This window comes from Grus americana, chromosome 22 (genome assembly GCF_028858705.1).
Source record: "Grus americana isolate bGruAme1 chromosome 22, bGruAme1.mat, whole genome shotgun sequence".
NCBI classification, from domain to species: Eukaryota; Metazoa; Chordata; class Aves; order Gruiformes; family Gruidae; genus Grus; species Grus americana.
The window spans coordinates 5,499,422-5,519,648 of record NC_072873.1 but is presented as its reverse complement, the minus strand read 5'-3'; the positions used below and the strand labels follow the sequence as shown (position 1 = coordinate 5,519,648).

At 42.6% G+C, this 20,227-nt stretch overlaps 1 protein-coding gene across 1 annotated transcript; it reads left to right on the top strand.

Moving 5' to 3' along the window:
• The first annotated feature begins 18,043 nt into the window (after positions 1 to 18,043).
• On the top strand, positions 18,044 to 18,964 carry LOC129195583 (olfactory receptor 5V1-like). The gene is given in 1 exon segment (XM_054801774.1): positions 18,044 to 18,964. A coding segment is annotated over 1 exon segment (921 nt).
• Positions 18,965 to 20,227: the final 1,263 nt, after the last annotated feature.

The window sequence follows — 20,227 nt, the reverse complement described above, 5'->3', positions numbered from 1 at the left end:
CAGTTGATCAGATATATTTTTTCTAACATACCTGCAAGGTTGTCCTTCAAAGGACTCAGTGTCTTCTTCTGGGAAAGCTTCCCTTGTACAAAAAACACCTGAGCTAATAAAGTCCTCTGCCAATTAAAGAAATTAAAGGGGAGAGGAAGCCTATTATCGCTAACTGTCTGCAATAATTATCTCCAGATGCTAATTTATATGTATAATTGTACGTAGTAGAAACAGAGTCAGGAATGAGATCAGGGAAATAAAGACCATAACAGAAATTAGACCTGTCATGTGTTGTACAGAATAACAAGTGTTGTTGCTCTAAAATATATTAGGAAGACAAGACTAGGTAGGAATTATATTTTCTGAAATGTTTGGGAATTCTGCAGTTTTATTTTGAATAAAAAGACACATTCTGAAAATTATTTTTCTTCCTTTTTTAAAAAAAATCTCCTTCAGTTTACACATAGAACCACAAAATGCTAGGGGTTGGAAGGGACCTCTGGAAATCATCTAGTCCAACTCCCTGCCAAAGCAGAGTCAGCCAGAGCAGGTTGCACAAGATCACGTCCAGGCGGGTTTAGAATCTCTCCAGAGAAGGAGACTCCACAACCTCTCTCGGCAGCCTGTTCTAGTGCTTGGTCACCCTCAAAGTGAAGAAGTTTTTCCTCATATTGAGATGGAACTTCCTGTGTTCCAGTGTGTGCTCGTTGCCCATTGTCCTGTTGCTGGGCAACATTGAAAAAAGTCTTGCCTCTCTCCCTCCCACAGAATGGGGAGGCTGCATTAAAAATTCACTGTGCTAACCTACGTGGCTTCTCTTTCTCTCTGTGCCATCTCTCACCAAAAATAGGTAAGTTGGATCATTCATAAAATTGCATATATCTGTGATGAAACTGCTCTGGTATCCAAATCCATTTAGACCCACACTGTCATTTTCTTGAAAGGAACCACAGCCTGTGGAAGAACCCACACTGGAGCAAATTCTCCTGATGGAAACAGTGCCCCATTGAAAATTCTTACTAGGGCATCATGTTTTCCTGAAGATCTGCAACCCACGAGGAGCATCCATACTGGAGCTGGGGAAAAGCATGAGAGGGAAGGAGTACCAGAGGGAAATCACTATGTTATGACCATAAGTTCCCACATCTCAGCCTCAGGGATAGGCAGAGGAGTATGGAGTGAAGGAGTAAAACTGAGATTGGAAGAGGGGAGAAAAAAGGTGTTTAAAAGTTTATTTCTCACTATCCAAATCTATTTTAATTGGCAATAAATTGTGTCTGTTTTACACACAATTGTAACTGGTAAGCAATGTCCCTGTCTTCATCTCAAACCACGAGCTTTCTTACTCTATTTTCTCACAACATCCTTCAACTATTTTATGACTTTAGGATCTATAATGAATTGGCAGATATGGCTTTACTCTTATTGCATACTTTAGGAGTAAAAGTGATGGCAAGGAAGGTTATCACATGGAGACTAAAATGGAAGCAGGTGCCAGTGAAAACATAACCTAATCCTGCCCACGTTCCTGATACACATTGTAAATGTCTACATATGAACAGATTAATGAAATCTCCATTTCTCCCACAGAGGTAATGAATTGTGTCCCAGGTCTGGAGTTCTGTGCTGCACAAAACAATATGTCAACTTTAATAATGGGCTAAAATTTAGATGTCTAAATTCCAGAGATGGCTCTGGAATCAAACCGAAATGCAACTGCCAAAGGCACCATACACAGCCCCGCTGATTAGCCTGATTTCTAGTTAAATGATTAGTCTTGGCTACAGATTATAATGGCCAATTTGCTGATCACTCAAAAGGTATTTTATACAAAACTCTGTTCTTGTCAAGGCATTGAGGAATGACCTACTCAACTGACCATTTTTTTCTTTTGGTTCTTGTCTCTTAAAGCTTAGAACAGTTTTGTAATGTCAAAGCTGCATTTTGAAATATCAATAGAATATAATAGTTCACATAGGCCTATATATATCCATTAGATATAAAGGAATCTGAGTATGGAATTAACATAGCTAGGTTTGCGTACCTAAAATATAAGTATCTCTATCTGAACTAATGACTCTTCTGTTTCTTGCTGTCAATCAAGAAAAGGAGACTTTCAACGCAGTAGATCATCTAATCCTATAGAAGGCATGATCAGATCATCAGTTTATTCATGACCTGAAAGAACTAAGTTTTCTTCACTGACGTGGTGGGTTGACCTTGGCTAGCAGTCAGGTGCCCACCAAGCCAGTCTCTCACTCTATCACTAGACAGGAGAGAGAAAATATGACTAAAGGCTCATGGGTCAAGATAAGGACAGGGATATCACTCAGTAATTACTGTTATGGACAAAACAGACTTGACTTGGGGAAATTAATTTATTTTAATCAAATCAGAGTAGGATAATGAGAAATAATAACAAATCTAAACCCCATCTTCCTCCTAACCCTCGCTTCTTTCTGGGCTCAGTTTCACTACTGACTTCTCTACCTCCTCCCCCCCAAAAACAGTTCAAGGAGATGGAGAATGGCAGTTACTTGCCACTCTCTACTTCTCACACTCTTCCCCTGCTCCAGCATGGAGTCCCTCCCACAGGAGACAGTCCTTCGTGAAATTTACAATGTGGGTCTTTCCCTCAGGCTGCAGTTATTCAAGACCTGCTCCAGCATGGGTCCTTTCCACAGGGTGCAGTCCTTCAGGAACAGACTGCTCCAGTGTGGGTGTGCAATGGGGTCACAGGTCCTACCAGGAGCCTGCACCACCATGGGCTTCTCTTCATGGGGGTCACAGCTTCCTTCAGGACACATCCACCTGCTCCAGCATGGGGTCCTCCACAGGTTGCAGGGTGAATATCTGCTCTACTGTGGACCTCCATGGGCTGCAGGGGGACAACCTGGTCTTCACCACAGAATGCAGGAGATTCTCTGGTATGGCACCTGGAGCACCTCCTCCTCTTCCTCTTCACTGACCTTCTTGCCTGCATACTTGTTTCTCTCACATATTCTCACTCCTCTCTCTCAGCTGCTGTTGCAGAGTGTTTTTCACCCTGTCTTAAATATGTTATCACAGAGACACTACCAAGGTTGCCGATTGTCTCAGCTTTTGCCAGCAGTGGGTCTGTCTTGATGCCAGCTGGAACTGACTGGGTCTGACATGGGGACAGCTTCTGGCATCTTCTCACAGAAGCCACCCATGTAGCCCAGCCCACCCCTCACCCCCCACTACCAAAACCTTGCTATGCAAACCCAGCATAACTGAACATACTGAGGTGGTGAAGTTCAGGATCCTGAGGGGAGGGGGAGAGGGTAAAAAGCAAGCTCGCAACCCTGAGCTTCAGTATAGCAGACTGGTCTCTCCAAATATCTGCTCAGAAAAGTTCCCTGGGATAAGGCCATAAAAGGAAGAGGGGCCTAAGAAGACTGGTTAATGTTCAGGGATCACCTCCTCCAAGCTCAAGAGCAGTTAATCCCAATGAGCAGAAAGTCAGGCAAAAATGCCAGGAGGCCTGTGTGGATGAACAAGGAGCTCTTAGCAAAATTCAAACGCAAAAAGGAAGTATGCAGAGGGTGGAAGCAAGGACAGGTAACCTGGGAGGAATATAGAAACATTGTCTAAGCACCCAGGGATGAAGTTAGAAAAGCTAAAGTCCAAATGGACTTGAATATGGCCAAGGATGTCAAAGATAGCAAGAAGGGTTCCTATAAGTACATAGAAGACAAAAGGAAAGCTAGGGAAAATATGGCTCCATTCCTTAATGAGATGCAGGACCTGATGACACAGAACACGGAAAAGGCTGAGTACCAAATGCTTTCTTTGCCTCAGTCTTAACTACAAAGATTGGCTTTCAGGAAGTCCAGGTCCCAGCGACCAGGGGAAAAGATTGGAGCAAGGAAATTCTTGGTGGAAGAGAATCAGGTCAGGGAATACTTGAGCAAACTGCACTTACATAAGTCCATGGGGCCTGATGGGATGCACCCACAAGTGTTGAGGGAGCTGGCAGATGGCAGCAAGGACACTTTCAATATTCTTTGGTCAATCATGGTGACTGGGACATGTGCCCAAAGACTGAAGGAAAGCAAATGTCACCCCCATCTTCAAGAAGGGCAAGAAGAGGGACCCAGAGAACTATGGGCCGGTCAGCCTCACCTCAATCCATGGAGAGCAGATGGAGCATCTAGTTTTGGAAACCATTTCCAGGCACGTGAATGACAAGAAAATCATCAGCCGTAGTCCACAGGGCTTCACTAAGGGAAAGTCATGCTTGACCAGCTTAATAACCAGCTTCTGTGATTAAATGATTGCCCTGGCACATGAAGGTAAAGCAGTGGATATTCTCTACCTGTAATTCAGTAAGGCTTTCAACATTGTCTCCCATAAGATCCTCACAGAGAAACTATTGATATATGGATCTGGATGATATATGTCTGCTGGATGAGCAGACAGTGAGGTGGACTGAAATCTGGCTAAATGGCTGGGTCTAGATAGTGGTGATCAGCAGCATGGAGGTCACTTGTTACCCCAGGGATCTATACTGAGTCCAGTCCTCTTTACCATCTTCATTAATGATCTGGATGATGGGGTAGAGAGCAGTGTATTGGGTTTGTGTGGCAAGGTTTTGGTACTGGGGCGGGGGAGGCTACAGGGGTGGCTTCTGTGAGAAGCTGCTAGAAGCTTTCACCATGTCCAACAGAGCCAATGCCAGCTGGCTCCAACAAAGACCCACCTCTAGGCAAGGCCAAGCCAATCAGTGACAGTGGTAGTGCCTCTGTGATAACATATTCAAGAAGGAAGGCTGCTGTCACAGAATTGACATACAGTACAGCTTTGCTGTGATTATACTTGTTCAGCAGATATGTGAGGAGAGATGAGGCAGAGGAGGAAGAGAACAGGAGCTGCTGAAGTGGCGGAACTGAAGGCACCGCAGGTGAGTAATGTGACAGGAGGGTTATAGGTGAGAGCAGCTAGGGCATCGCAGCTAACAAAGGTGGTTACTTCAAGAAGTTCCTGTCAGCCCATTTCCCCAGTCCATTGAGATCCCTCTGGATGACAGCACAACGCTCTGATGTATCAGCCACTCTTCCCAGTTTGGTGTCATCTGCAAACTTCCTGAGGGTATACATGGTGAGTTGACCCTGGCTGGAGGCCAGGTGCCCACCAAAGCCCCTCTATCACTCCCCTCAACTCCACAAAGAGAAAATATAACAAAAGGCTCAATGGTTGAGATAAGGACTGGGAGAGATTGTTCACCGATTACCGTCATAGGCAAAACAGACTCAACTCAGGAAAATTAATTTTAATTTATTACCAATCAAATCAGAGTAGAGTAATGATAAATAAACCCAAATCTTAAAAACACCTTCTCCCCACCTCTCCCTTCTTCCCGGACGTAACTTCACTCCCATTTCTCTACTTCCTCCCCTCCAGTGGCACAGGGGGATGGGCAATGGGGGTTGTGGTCAGTTCATCACACGTTGTCTCTGCTGCTCCTTCCTCCTCCAGGGGGAGGACTCCTCACACTCTTCCTCTGCTCCAGTGTTGGGTCCCTCCCATGGGAGAGAGTCCTTCATGAACTTCTCCAACATGAGTCCTCCCCACGGGCTACAGTTCTTCATGAATTACTCCAGCGTGGGTCCCTTCCACGGGGTGTAGTCTTTCAGGACCAGACTGCTCCAGTGTGGGTCCCCCATGGGGTCACAAGTCCTGCCAGCAAACCTGCTCCGGTGTGGATTCCCTTCTCCATGGGTCCACAGGTCCTACCAGGAGCTTGCTCCAGCATGGGCTTCCCATCGGGTCACAGCTTCCTTTGGGTGCCTCCACCTGCTCCAGTGTGGGGTCCTCCATGGGCTGCAGTTGGATATCTGCTCCACCATGGACCTCCATGGGCTGCAGGTGGAATCTCTGCCCCCCATGATCCTCCATGGGCTGCAGAGGGACAGCCTGCCTCACCATGGTTGTCTCCACGGGCTGCAGGGGAATCTCTGCTCTAGTGCCTGGAGCACCTCCTCCCCCTCCTTCTTCCTTGACCTTTTTGTCTGCAGAGATATTCCTCTCATATGCTCATTCTTCTCTTTGGTTGCAAATTGCTGCTGGTCTCCCCCACCTCCCTTCTTGAATATGTTATCACAGAGGCACTACCACCATTGCTGATTGGCTCGGCCTTGGCCAGCAATGAGTCCATCTTGGAGTGGCTGGCATATTCTTCATGTGCACAACAGGGACTTCATCCCCTTCTACAGTATATGGGCAGGGCCAACTTGATTGGTAGACTCCCGAAAGCTGACTTATGAAGCAGCCTTCGCTAAATGTGTATCCCAATGTTTGAGGGTCCCACCACCCATTGCTCTCAGTGTAGTCTTTCACAGTCCATTGCACCTTTTGATTTTCCCAGAGGCTGGTGCATGGTAGGGGATGTGATACACCCACTCAATACCATGGTCTTTGGCCCAAGTGTCTATGAGGTTGTTTTGGAAATGAGTCCCATTGTCTGACTCAAGTCTTTCTGGGCTGACATATCACCACAGGACTTGCTTTTCAAGACACAGGATAGTGTTCCAGGAGGTCGCATGCAGCACAGGATATGTTTCCAGCCATCCAGTGGTTGCTTCCACCATTGTAAGCACATAGCTCTTGCCTTGGTGGGTTTGTGACAGTGTGGTATAATCAATTTGCCAGGCCTCCCCATATATATATTTCAGCCATCGTCCTTCTGTACCACAGAGGTTTTAACCGCTTGGCTTGCTTGATTGCAGTGCATGTTTCACATTCATCAATAACCTATGAGATGGCATCCAGGGTCAAGTCCACCCCTCAATCACGGGCCCATCTATATGTTGCATCTCTTCCTTGATGGCCTGAGGTGGCATGGGCCCACCGAGCTATAAATAATTCACCCTTATGCTGCCAGTCCAGATCCACCTGAGCCGCTTCACACTTAGCAGCCAAATCCGCCTGCTGGTTGTTCTGATGTTCCTCAGTGGCCCGACTCTTGGGTACATGGGCATCTAAGTGACATACTTTCACAACCAGCTTCTCTAGCCGGGCAGCATTATCTTGCCACAATGGGGCAGCCCAGATGGGTTTGCCTCTGCGTTGCCAGTTGCCCTGCTTCCATTGCTGTAACCACCCCCACAGGATGTTTGTCACCATCCATGAGTCAGTAGAGAGGTAGAGTGTTGGCCACTGTTCTCATTCAGCTATGTCTAGAGCCAGCTGGATGGCTGTCACCTCTGCAAGCTGACTTGATGCACCTTGTCCTTCAGCAGCTTCTGTGACTCCTTGTGTAGGACTCCACACAGCAGCCTTCCACCTCCGATGCTTTCCCACAATGTGACAGGACCCCTGAGTGAACAGGGCGTATGGCTTCTCATTTTCTGGCAGTTTATTATACACTGGGGCCTCTTTAGCATGCGTCACCTCCTCCTGTGGCTATATTACAAAATCGTTGCCTTCTGGACAGTCCATGATCAATTCTAGAATTCTTGGGCAATCGGCGTTTCCTATTCAAGCCCGCTGTGTGATCAGTGTGACCCACTTACTCCACGTAGCATTAGTTGCATGGGGAGAGGACCATCCCTATGAACATCCAGCCCATCGCCAGCACTCAAGGTGCTAAAAGGAGCTGTGCTTCAGTACCAATCACTTCTGAAGCAGCTCGAACCCCTTCATAGGCTGCCAATATCTCCTTTTCCGTTGGAGTGTAGCGGGCCTCAGATCCTCTGTATCCCCGACTCCAAAACCCCAAGGGTCAACCTCGAGTCTCCCCTGGTGCCTTCTGCCAGAGACTCCAGGTAGGGCCGTTCTCCCCAGCTGCGGTGTAGAGCACATTTTTTACATCTGGTCCTGCCCGGGCTGGCCCAAGAGCTACAGCATGAACTATTTCTTGTTTAATTTGTTGAAAAGCTTGTTGTTCCTCAGGGCCCCATTTGAAGTCATTCTTCTTCTGGGTTAGGTGATAGAGAGGGCTTACTCTCAGATTACTATGTGGAATGTGCATTCTCCAGAAACCCACAACGTCTAAGAAAGCTTGTGTTTCCTTTTTGTTGGTCGGTGGAGACGTAGCTGCTCTTTTGTTGATCACGTCCATTACAATCTGACGGCATCCATGTTGCCATTTCACTCCTAAAAACTGGATCTCCCATGCAGGTCCCTTGACCTTACTTTGTTTTATGGCAAAACCAGCTTTCATTTGGACTATGCTCTTCCCTTTCTTAGAGACTTATTCTGCTGAGTTGCCCCATACAATGATATCATTGATATATTACAGGTGCTCTGGAGCTTCACCCTGTTCCAGTGCAGTCTGGATCAGTCCATGGCAAATGGTGGGGCTGTGTTTCCACCCCTGGGGCAGTTAATTCCAAGTTTATTGGAAACCTCTCCAAGTAAAAGCAAGTTGGGTTTTTTTCTAGGATAACAAGCAAAGAGAATAATAACAATAGTAATAGTAATACCAATACCACCACCACCACTAATAATATTAATAATAGTAATTCTAATAATAATTATGATTATAATAGTGATAATGTCATGGTTTAGCTCCAGCCAGCAGCTGAGCACCATGCAGCTGCTTGCTCACTCCTCTCTACCATGGCGGGATGGGGAGGAGAATGGGAAGACAAAGGCAAAACTCGTGGGTTGGGATAAGGACAGTTTACTGGGACAGCAAAAGAAGAGGAAAATAACAATAGTACTTACTTATATACAAAATGGGTGATACATAATGCAATTTGTTCCCTACATGACCTGATGACCCAACAACCACATGTTCAGACCATCCCAGAGCTGCCGCTCCTCCCCGACTAGCCCTCTTTTGTGCTAAGCATGACATCATATGCTATGGAATACCCCTTTTTCTAGTTTGGGTCACCTCTCCTGGCTGTGTCCTTTTCCAGTTTCTTGTGAAAATGAACTCAATCCTAGCCGAAAACCAGGAATAATAGTAGGAGGAGTAGGAGTAGGAGTAATAATAATAACAACAACAATAAATGCCAAGTGATGCACAAATGCAATTGCTCACCACATGTGAAAAAACAAAATGGCTATTTCTGAGAAGCGATTTTGCCTCCCGGCTAGCTTCCCCAGTCATATACGGAGCATGACATTATATGTCAGAGCATATTCCTTTGGCCAGTCTGGGTCAGCTGTCCTGGCTGTGCTCTCCCAGCTTCTTGTGCACCTGGCAGAGCGTGAGAAGCTGAAAAGTCCTTGAGTTAGTGTAAGCACTACAGCTACCTAGCAACAACTAAAAACATCAGTGTGCTATCAACATTATTCTCATACCTAATCCAAACCACAGCACTATACCAGCTACTAGAAAGAAAATTAACTCTGTCTCAGCTGAAATCAGGACAATAGCCCAGATAACGTTGATAAGTTTCATATTAATTCCAGGGATATTCATCTATGCTCAACCTGTCAAGAAATTTGCCCTGGACAAGTTGGCCTCTCTCTTTTTCACTGTCATAGTCCCAGTGCTAAAGCAAATGATCTATAGCTTGAGAAATACTGACATGAAAAAAGCCATCAGGAGGTCGATCTCCAGGATTCTGGTCTCCTGGTGGAAAAGGCAGGCATTAACTTCTAAACACTCACCCTTTTTTGCTGCAACTATTCTACCATATATGTTGGTTTTGGCCCGAAGAGAGTTAATTTTCTTCCTAGTAGTTAGTATGAGGCTATGCTTTGGATTTATCCTGAAAACAGTGTCGATAATACAGGTATGTTTTAGTTACTGCTGAACAGTGCTTACAGAGAGTCAAGACTTTTTTCTGCCAGGACACACCACCCCACCAGCAAGTAGGCTGGGGGTGCACAAGAAGCTGACAGGGGACACAGCAGGACAGCTGACCCAAACTGACCAAAGGGATATTCCATACCATATGACATCATGCTTAGTATATAAAGCTGGGGGAAGAAGAAGGAAGGGGGTGGGGGTCTTCAGAGTGATTTCATTTGTCTTCCCAAGTACCCATTATGCATGTTGGAGCCCTGCTTTCCTGGGGATGACTGAACACCTGCCTGCCGATGGACAGTGGTGAATGAACTCCTTGCTTTGCTTTGCTTGAGTGCATGGCTTTTGCTTTACTTCTAAAACTGTCTTTATTTCAACCCACAAGTTTTCTCACTTTTACTATTCTGCTTTTCTCCCCCATTGCACCAAGGGGGGTGAATGAGTGGCTGCATGGTGCTTAGTTGCTGGCTGGGGCAAAACCACACCACCGTATCACTAGATAAATGTGTATTTCCTAGGAAGATATTAACAGATGTGTTTCATATCATTAGAACTGGATATGGTGTCTAATCTTGAACTATTCATCCTACATCCTTTTTTAGTAGGTGCAGTTGTCAATACAGTTAAATGGAGTCTAGTGCTGGGATCACCTCATTCCAGAATAGACATCTAAAAAAGGCAAGTTAAATCACTCCTCCTACATCTGGCTAGCTGACAGGTGGCAATAAAGTTGAAGTCAGTGCCTCTACTGGGGAAAAGGTGAATTTATGTCATGTGGATGAGGAGAGAGTGGGATAGTTCTCAAGTTCATGATTCATGGTAGCTTAACAGAGCTTTACAGAGGTGTAGTAGTTTTCCAAAGGCTGGCATTAACCCTATCACTTCTGTTAAGCAAACAGATGGCCAACCTCATTTGGCAGCCAGTAACGTTAAATAGAATGAAAGGCATCAGTTCACTTACTCACACATATACTAATTTAGTGTAATGTTAAATGCACTGGGTTGCCTTGCTTCAAATTGTCCATCCAGGAAGGCACAGGTCTTCTGTAGGTTCTGTACCATATCTGCCAACTCCATGTGATGTCTTAGATACTCCTGATGTACCAAATAGACACTTCTTTGTAGACACCTGAATAGAGAGATCACTAGCTTTCCAGGCTCCATTGGATGTTCAGGCTAGCTTTTCATTTCAGTTGCATACACACACATAGATATCTAGTGTCATAAAACATGCTGTATAACACTCTTTGTGGCCTGCAGCTTCCACTGTAAAATAATGTGACTCTCCTATAAGTGAATCTCCTTTGCTGTATCTGCCAGTCACATGTGGATGGCTCAGATGACACTAGACTATTTTGTTTAGACAACGGAACCATGCCACAAATCAGTACTGGCTACAAGAAAGGTTTACACACCTCATTTTCCTGTGGACATCTACATTTGGGTTCCTAAATGCAGGTCTCTTAATTTCGAACTGATTCCTGCCTCTGTGTTGCAACTCAGTTGCTAAACATTGGCATTTATTATTATTTTTATATCCTGGGATGTCTGAGACATCAGCATGGAACTGACAGATATGACAGATATGACTTATGGAAGAACCCAACAACCTTTGTAAAGGTCCGTGGGGACCTGGCGGGGGGGGTGTCTAGGATGCTTGGAATGTCATAGTTGCCTATTTTTGGACAACTAAATCCTAGTCATGATATTTTTAATCACACTAGTGGGAAAAATGGAATAGAGGATAAGGAGAACATAGATGACTAGAAAGAAACACTGGAAGAAAGAGGCTTTGGGAATTCTCATGTTCCCATTAAAGCCTACCTTCACTACAGCCATGGATACTTACATGTTGGGTTTCTTCCTGCTAGAATTTAGTCTACGTCTGTCCACACCTTTTTTGTATAGCAGGGACCAAAACTGAACACAGCATTCCAGGTGTGGCCTGACAAGTGCTGAATAGATTAGGATAATTACTTCATGTCTGCTAGTGATGCCCTTGATGCAATCCAGCATCCTGTTGGCTTTCTTTGCCACAGCAGCACACTGTTGCCTCATATTAAGCTTGTTGTCCCAGGTCCCTTTCCACAGACCTGCTCCCCAGACAGGTAGATCCCAGCCTGTGCTGCACTCCTGGATTATGTTTTTCCAGGTGCAAGACCTTAGACTTGTCCTCGTTGAATTTCATAAGGTTCTTGTTAGCCCACTCTTCCAGCCTATCCAGGTCTTCCTGCAGGGTGGCTCTCCCTTCCAAACTGTCTACTTCCCCACTCACTTTGGTATCCTCAGCAAACTTGATCCCATCATCCAGATCACTTATGAAGATATTAAACAGCTTTGGGCCCAATATCAATTCCTGGGATGACAGGTTGCCAGAAAAAGAGCTATTTACCATCACCCTCTGGGTGCAGCATCTCAGCCAGTTCCCCACCCACCACACAGACCACTTGTGTAGATTGCAATGCATTGGTATCTCTAGGAGGAGGCTGTGGTGTGCACTAGTATATATACACTTGAGATGGTTGATCTTCTGGTTCTCATCTTGGGAGGCAGCTAAGGAAGATTTGTCACTGTTATGGTTGGCCTGGCTTATTTCCCACTTGGTTGTAATAGCATGAGCATTGCCACTTTGGACACCCCCCCCCCCCCCCCAAGTCCTTCAGTTTAAAGCTTGCCTCACCAAGTTCGTCAGCCTGCTACCAATGCAATGGGAGCACTGAAAGCTAGTTCAGATGTACAAAAAGCATCTGATAGCAAATAAGAATCTGAATACTGCCTCAAGTGCTTACTGATAATGTAAGAAATTTACTGCAGCAGAAGTTAGCAGAAGTAATACAATCATGCCAGCTGAAAATGTGCCTTCTACTTTACTTTTACAGGTGAGCAGCACAGCTTTCAAAGCTCCTTGGGACAGTGTTAAACTTGTTATAAAAAACATATGATGTAATCCATTAGGAATCTGTGGTTTGTTTCACAGTACTTTTCTTGGCTTCCTCTTAGGATTTATGTTTAGTTAATAACTTTTGAAATAAGATGAGAAATCTCATGGCAATTACTTTTCTGTCAGTAATAGAGTTACATAATCAAAGAAATTAAGTCTGGAAGAGAACTTTGAGAAGTTTGGTCTAGAGTCCCTAATGCACAGTAGAAGTTTATTCCTGTAATTCTTGCTAGATATGTGACTAAGTAACATTAAAAAAAAAAAAAAAAAGAAAAAAAAGGTATTGAAACTTACTTTTCAGCCTAATTATGCAGTATACTCAACTGTTTAATGAACTTTAATATTCAGTAAGTTTTTCTTAATATCTAACCTCAAATTCTATTGCTGAAATCAATCCATTATCTTCTATTTCTTTTCCTGTGGAACATGAAGCAGAGGATTACTTTCATGTCTGCAACTGCCTTTTATATACATAAGAAACTGGTGGTTTGCTCTTCATATTCCTAAAGTAAACATGACTGGTCCATTAATCTTTTATTTTAGGTTATGTTTTCAAATCCTCCAATAGCTATGTTGCTTTTTGCTAGATTCTCTTTCTAACTAACTTGTGAGTAGAAAAGAACAATTTACAGACTATACTCTGATTTATTCATCCATGATGATATTTGCCACAAGCTTCAGATTTTGGCAAGCTTCAGATTTTCTTGAGAACTTTTCCTTAAGTTATTGTTCCCTTTTCTGTATTTCTGCATTGAATTGCCCTTATCTATGGCTTTGCTTATTTGAACTGCTTGTTGGTATATACAGAACATTTTTTTTTTCACCCCATGTGGTTATAAATAATTAGAATGCTAAGTTTTGCCCCAGGTGCTTTCTGCTATTCTACCCTACAATGTTGTTGGTATATGAAAACATATGCTGTATTTATTCCATCATTTATGTAATTAATGAAAAACCTGAATGCTAGTACTCCCAGGAAATGTGCTCTATATGCTTGCTCTTTATAAACTTCTATTTGGAGATTAAATATTTAGGAAGGGTTACTAATTTTAGGGGGCTAATTCATATACCTCAGCATAGGTATCTAATGACACTGGCCCTAATGTTCAGATGTCCAAAGGCATCCAAAATAACTGCATAGAGCTAACACAGGACCAACAGAATCCCATACTTCTAAAATGCAGTTTGAGATGAGAAAGGATACCCTAGGTATCTTAAATTCAGCTGTCCACCTGTGTTTAGGTATCTGCTTCACTCCCCTAAATTTTGCCTAGTTACTCTTGGTAACTTCTCGTATTGTATGGGTTTCCAACCTTTACTAGTAGGTTCATCTACACAATCTTTCCATACTTTCTTGTAAGAAAAATGTTATAAACATACTAAGGGTAAAATAGATATGACTTCTACCACTTCTCCAATATACCAGAGTAGTTACAGAGTAGTTACAATATGACAAATATTCTTAATGGTGTTACGATGTGCAAGAGTAACAGCTTATCGCATGAATAAAATGTGATGGAATTGAACCTAACTCTTTGAGCAAATAAAGGCATTACATAGAAATTCACTTCCTGATGTACCATAAGACTGGAAGCTGTAATATCTACTCAGGACAAAGGACTAACACAGTTCCCTGTCTTTGAAAGTGGCCAAAATTATTTCATAGGCAAAGGCATGGCATGGGACAAACCTATAGTGATACAAATATAGTGATAGAGTCTTTACTCTTTTTAGGTGCTTAACTCTCTCTTCTGACTAATGAGAGAGAAGAGATAACAAATCTACTCTTATTCAGCTCCTTGTTAGATGCCTAAAATCAAGTGAGATGGATTCCTGTGCTAAACCTGGGGGAAAAAAGTGCTCAACAATTAATACTATTTCTCCTGAACATAACGCCATCTAAGTAAGCAACTTGGTCACTCAGTTAAACTTTCCTCTGTCAGACTACAGTTACAAAGTCTCTGCAACAGGAAGAATGATTAGTAGTAGCTTCCTTGGTCTCACAAGGCAGAAAACACATCACTCCAGAGACTTCAATGGGATAGCCTTCTAATAAAAGACAAGAAGAGCATCAACAGAAATAAGAAAGCTATGTCACCTCATTTCAGAGCAATTCTTTCTTCCTATTTGGATCGCTGGGTTTGGATAACAACAGCTCAGGTAGTTGTTCCAATTGCTTTTATACTCAGTATGAAGAAAAACAATATTCAATGGTATGGTTCCCAGATAGGGCAGAAAATCACTTTCTACAAATGCCTTTTTGTCGTCTTTGGTAATGTAAGGACATTAACCAACTAGCTCAGCTGCTGTTATCTACATGGTAGTGACTTAACATTAGGAAAATAAAAACCACGTCTTAGATGAGAGATCAGTCATAAATGAATTCTCAATTTTATGCTTATCTCAAAAGTTTTAGCAAATTAATTTAGTACTAATTTTAATGACTTTAAATAAACCTCTTAATTTAATTTCAGCTGAAGTATCAGTGGATACTCTCAGTATGAGCTAATAAAAAGTTCCTCCTCTCAGCATCCCTGGAGTAATTCCTTGGGCATCACTGAAAGTTAGGGGATGCAGCATTTTTCAAGGTTTGAGTGTGTGAAAGGCACTCTTGGTTAAGACACAACTCTCTGGGGACAGAAGAAAAAAAATAGCAACCTATTATCCTATCTTCTGTAAAATGCTTACTATTTCCCATTCCATAATATTCTTAGTTTCTTTCACATGGCACAGAAACAGTAAGAGTATATTTAGGTTCTCAAATTAAGGCTGAGTTAGGGATATGAAAAGAGATAAGGAATAGGGAGAGAAGTGTGTGTTGACCTCCTCCCCAGCAGACCACCAGCAACACAGAGAAGCCTTTTTTCCTGGTGGTAAACTGCACATTTTTGTGTACAATTTTTGGCTTAAAGATGAACTGAGAGGAAGGATAGAAAAGAATAATGATATAGCTTGGAGAAGGAGAGAGCTAGAGGGAGCCTTAAATATTTTAAATATTTTAGTGTTATAACTTTGGAAACATTTACTAATTTTTTTTTTTTGTCTTAACAGATCAATTAAGAAGTCAGAAAGGAGGTATTCCATGTTTCAAACTCAAATATCTATCATTAATTAATTTCCTTATTTATCCATCAATCTATCTGTTGACATATTTAATCAGACTATCTGCATTTTATTTACAACCTGTTCTAGATATGCATGTTGGAGGTAGACGAATTCCACTGTTATTTTATTATTTATAGGTAATTTTGGAGTATATATATACATGCACATTTGTTATCTCATTATGCTATGTTTTGTACTATTAAACTCACCCAACGCTTTCCAGTACAGATTTGTAGGGAGAAGGGCGAATAACAAATACTTAATGATATCTTAAGAAGAAACTATTCTTTCCTTGTTGAGTACACAACTTCTAAACAAATTGAGTCAGTGAATGTACATGAACTGTAAATTGGTGTGGATTTCTGGGGGACAGGACAAGACAGTGCAGAATCATGCCTGTATATATATAGAAAAAAGCAAAGGTGAGCAGGCTTTGGCATTGTACATGTAGCTAAATCCTGTTCCATTTACCTCTAGTACTTTTAAAATGAACACCAGCATATTTCCATAGCTCACAGCAGGGTATTTCCATGGCTCTTTCTTGGTTTAAAGGAGTTAAACCAAAGATGTTATCTTTTTGCCAGACTACTTTTCTTTGTGGATGGCATCCTACATATTTTCTTTAAACTTAATGGAACAACTTCATCTAGTTTTTAAAAAATAACTAAATTAAGCCCTTAAGAACACAATTTAAAGAAAAATAAACAAAACAACTTTACCTAGAAATTAAAAGATGGGTGGATTCAGTTAAGTTTAAATGTAACCGTACTGTAAATTGAGATAGAAAAACATTTCCATATGTTTATTACTTTCCAGTATCTTAAAAGCTAACTGACATGAATCATCTTCTGAAGGTGATCATTCTTCCTTAAATCTAGATTTCTATGACTAACTTTTAAACAAGTCAAAATAGTAAAAACCGTTTATAACTAAGAACATGTAGGCAACAAGACTTCATGATTTTCCCATTTGCAGACTACTGTGCTGGAAGCAAAAGAACCCAAGAATTAGATACTGATTTAAATGAAAAAAAGTCTTTGCTCTGTTGTAGGATATCATATCTCACCCTGTGGTAGCCTTCACTTTTTGTAGTCCTCTGATTCCTTTAAGATCAAGTCCACACTTACAGCTACTTGCTGTGGGTGCCCATACATGTGACCTGCTGGATCCGATTCTGTCTAAACTATGGCATTAGTTAGCTAGCTTTTCAGCATGGGAAATCCATGCCAAATGTGGAAGTAGTAAAAATAGGGAAATGACACAAACTGCAGTTCTGCCTCCTGAGACACTATACATAAATGCATGGAGACACTTTGCGATGATATTCTTTATCATTCCATAACTGAGATAACTTAGTTCTGCATTCAGAACTATGAACACCTACGTATTTGAGATGCATCACACCTGTGTTAGACACATGTCAGGTTGAGTGACTAACAATAATCACAGAGGCTCGGAGAGTATTATGTTTGGGATTCTTACAGCTTTTTCCCTATGTAAGTTTCTTCATTTTACTGAAAAAGGTAATAGGGGATGCAACTATCTGATATTTGAACAGAATCACCATAAAAACAAAACAAAATAAAAAACATGTATCGACCCTCCCACCTTACCCCCAAACCCAAACATTTCAGTCCCAAACTTCCACTTGCCATAGTTCGACATGCAGGATCCAAACACATCAATATACATATGTCACAGACCTCTGTATTCACAGGGCTTATACTGAAGCCATATGCTGTGGGAATTTGGGCCCTCAGTGGCATAAGAAAAATGCTAAACAGTAGAATTTCTGAGAACTGAAGGAACCTTTAACTCATCATTTGTTTAGAACTGAGGTTGTAAGTGAGGAAGCAAAGTCCAGGACCAGGTGCACAGACTTACTGGATTTCATATGGTCTCCCCATGCTTGGTGATAGGCAGCCTAATTTGTAATTCTGGGTTGTCAGGAAGAAGACAAACCACAAATCAGAGAAGCACATCTTCAGACGCAGGCTCATCTTTCAAGACTTCATTCCTGTGTTGAATCTGAAAGGTCCTAGTAAGAGGACAAAATGAATAGGAACAGGAGGTGCCAGTTGGGGTCAGTGAGGAAAAGGCCTATTTCAAACACTTTATGCATACGTCTTCCAAACCCCCTGCTTCCCAACATGGATTGAAATCTCCTTTCTTAACCTCACATTCACATACTATCTGGGAGTCAATTAGTGTGATTTTATGTGTTCTAATTCCAGTGCTAACATCATGCATTTCTCTCCCCTTTAGGTCACATAGAGTAAATGGAAAACCAAACAAGTGGAAGTGAGTTTGTTCTCTTGGTACTTACAGGAGATCCACTCCTTCAAAGCCTCCTATTCACTGTGTTTTTAATTATTTACCTAATCATTTTATTAGGAAATATGGTAATCATGATGATCATAAGGACTGATCTCCACCTTGAATCTCCTATGTACTTCCTCCTCTTTCATTTAGCCCTTATTGACATCTGTTATGCCACCGCTGTTGTTCCAAAGATGCTGGTGAAAGGAAGCATAACCATTGCCATGAATGCTTGTATGACTCAAATGTTCTTCATCTTCCTCTCAGCTGGGTGTGAAGTTTTCATGCTTTCAGTAATGGCATATGACCGATATGTGGCCACCTGTAATCCACTGAACTATCAAGAAGCTATGAGCAAACATTTCTGTTACCAGCTGGTGGGGAGTGCATGGGCAATGGGTCTCTTATATTCAGTTCTAAACACAATTCCTGTGTTAAATATTCAATTTTGTAGGCACACGGAAATCAAACATTTCAGCTGTGAGCTGCCCCCTCTCCTGTCTGCTGCTTGCAGTAGGACCTTTCTCAGTAAACTCATTATTCTTTCTTCTGCTGTGCTCTTTGGGTCCAGCTCCTTTTTGCTCACCCTCATCTCCTACATCTATATCATCACCACTGTCTTGAAGATACAGTCTGCAGAAGGGAGGCACAAAGCTTTCTCCACTTGCAGCTCCCACTTCATTGTAGTAGGGTTACTCTACATAACTGCTCTGTTCTAATACACAAAACCCAAATCAGTCTCATCAATCATTCTAGACCAAGTGCTGTCCACCCAGTACAGCATCTTAACCCCCATGCTGAATCCAATAATCTACAGCCTGAAAAATAAAGATGTGAAAACAGCCTTAGGTAGAATTCTAAAGAAACTGCAATTTATGTAACCTCTGAGCTGTATATTTCAAATACATATCCTTTAAAACATGGACTTATGAACAAATGATCTATTGGGGTTCATTGGTTACATTTTCTAGGTTATGCGATAAAAACCACATCCACATATACACAAAAGAGCACAATGACAGGAAGTGGATGTCAAATAACACCCTGCCCTAGCAGCTCCCAGGCCCAGCACAGGGACAGCTATCAGCCCATCAGTGGTGCATCTCCACAGGGGCAGAGGAGCACAGAGGTGAAACAGAAGTCAGGGGAAACCAAATTACAGGCTCAGAAGAGGAAACAGTCTATCCAGGCTCCTCCCAGTGCTGTCACAGAAGACTTAACAGACCCATTCCAGGTATGAAACCCATCACAATGAGTGAAGGGGAGTCAAGGCTGTAGCACCTTTTGGACCCATGGCAGTTACTGCCTAAGGATATGTGACATGTTATGGAATGCAGGGGAAAAGCTTTTTGGGAATGCACAGGACTTATTCTGGGATCTCTAGGGAAGGAACCAAAGGCAGAGAAAGTGGTGGACCTAGGTGATTTGGGGAGGAACGTACATGGGAAAATAGACTGTTAAGGGGATAAGAAGGGACCGCACATGCTAGTGTGGTCATGCCCTGTACCTGATGAGTGAGTCTGTTCGATCTTCTTCCTAAATTCCATTTCTAACTCTTTTCCTGGGTGGGGGAGTCTATTCTCTGTACACGCATGTATTTGGGTCTGAGTGCCAGCAAATGGAGTTAGACAACAGGCCAGAGGGCGCATGTGTCTGCATGCCAGCAACTGGATAGACAGCAATTAGTGAAATCAAGTGCCAGCCACTGGAGAGGGACACATGCCAGAGGCCTTTATGTCCACGGTGCCAGCAACTGCAATGAGGGATGGTCTGGATGCCAGCAACTGGACTGGGACCAGAGGTCAGGCAACCCATGTGTTTATAGTGCTAGCAACTGGAGTGAGTGCAGATGTGCAAGTGAGCACCATATCCGAGGACAATTTCTATATGACATGTAGGAAAAGTTAGATTGCAATGTATTTGTTCCTTTTTAAATTCATTTCTGGAGGGCAATGCTACAGTCAGTAGTGGGAAACAAGTGTCTTAAAAAAAGAAGTAATAGCTTTGATTAACCGTGCCTCAAAAGTACCTTTTTTTTCTTGTTTGAGTAAACAGAGAATCCAATGTTAACAACTGGGTTCTGCTTCATATAGCTAGGATTAGGTGAGACAAATCTTCTCAAGAGTGTATAAAAGTTGTAGGAA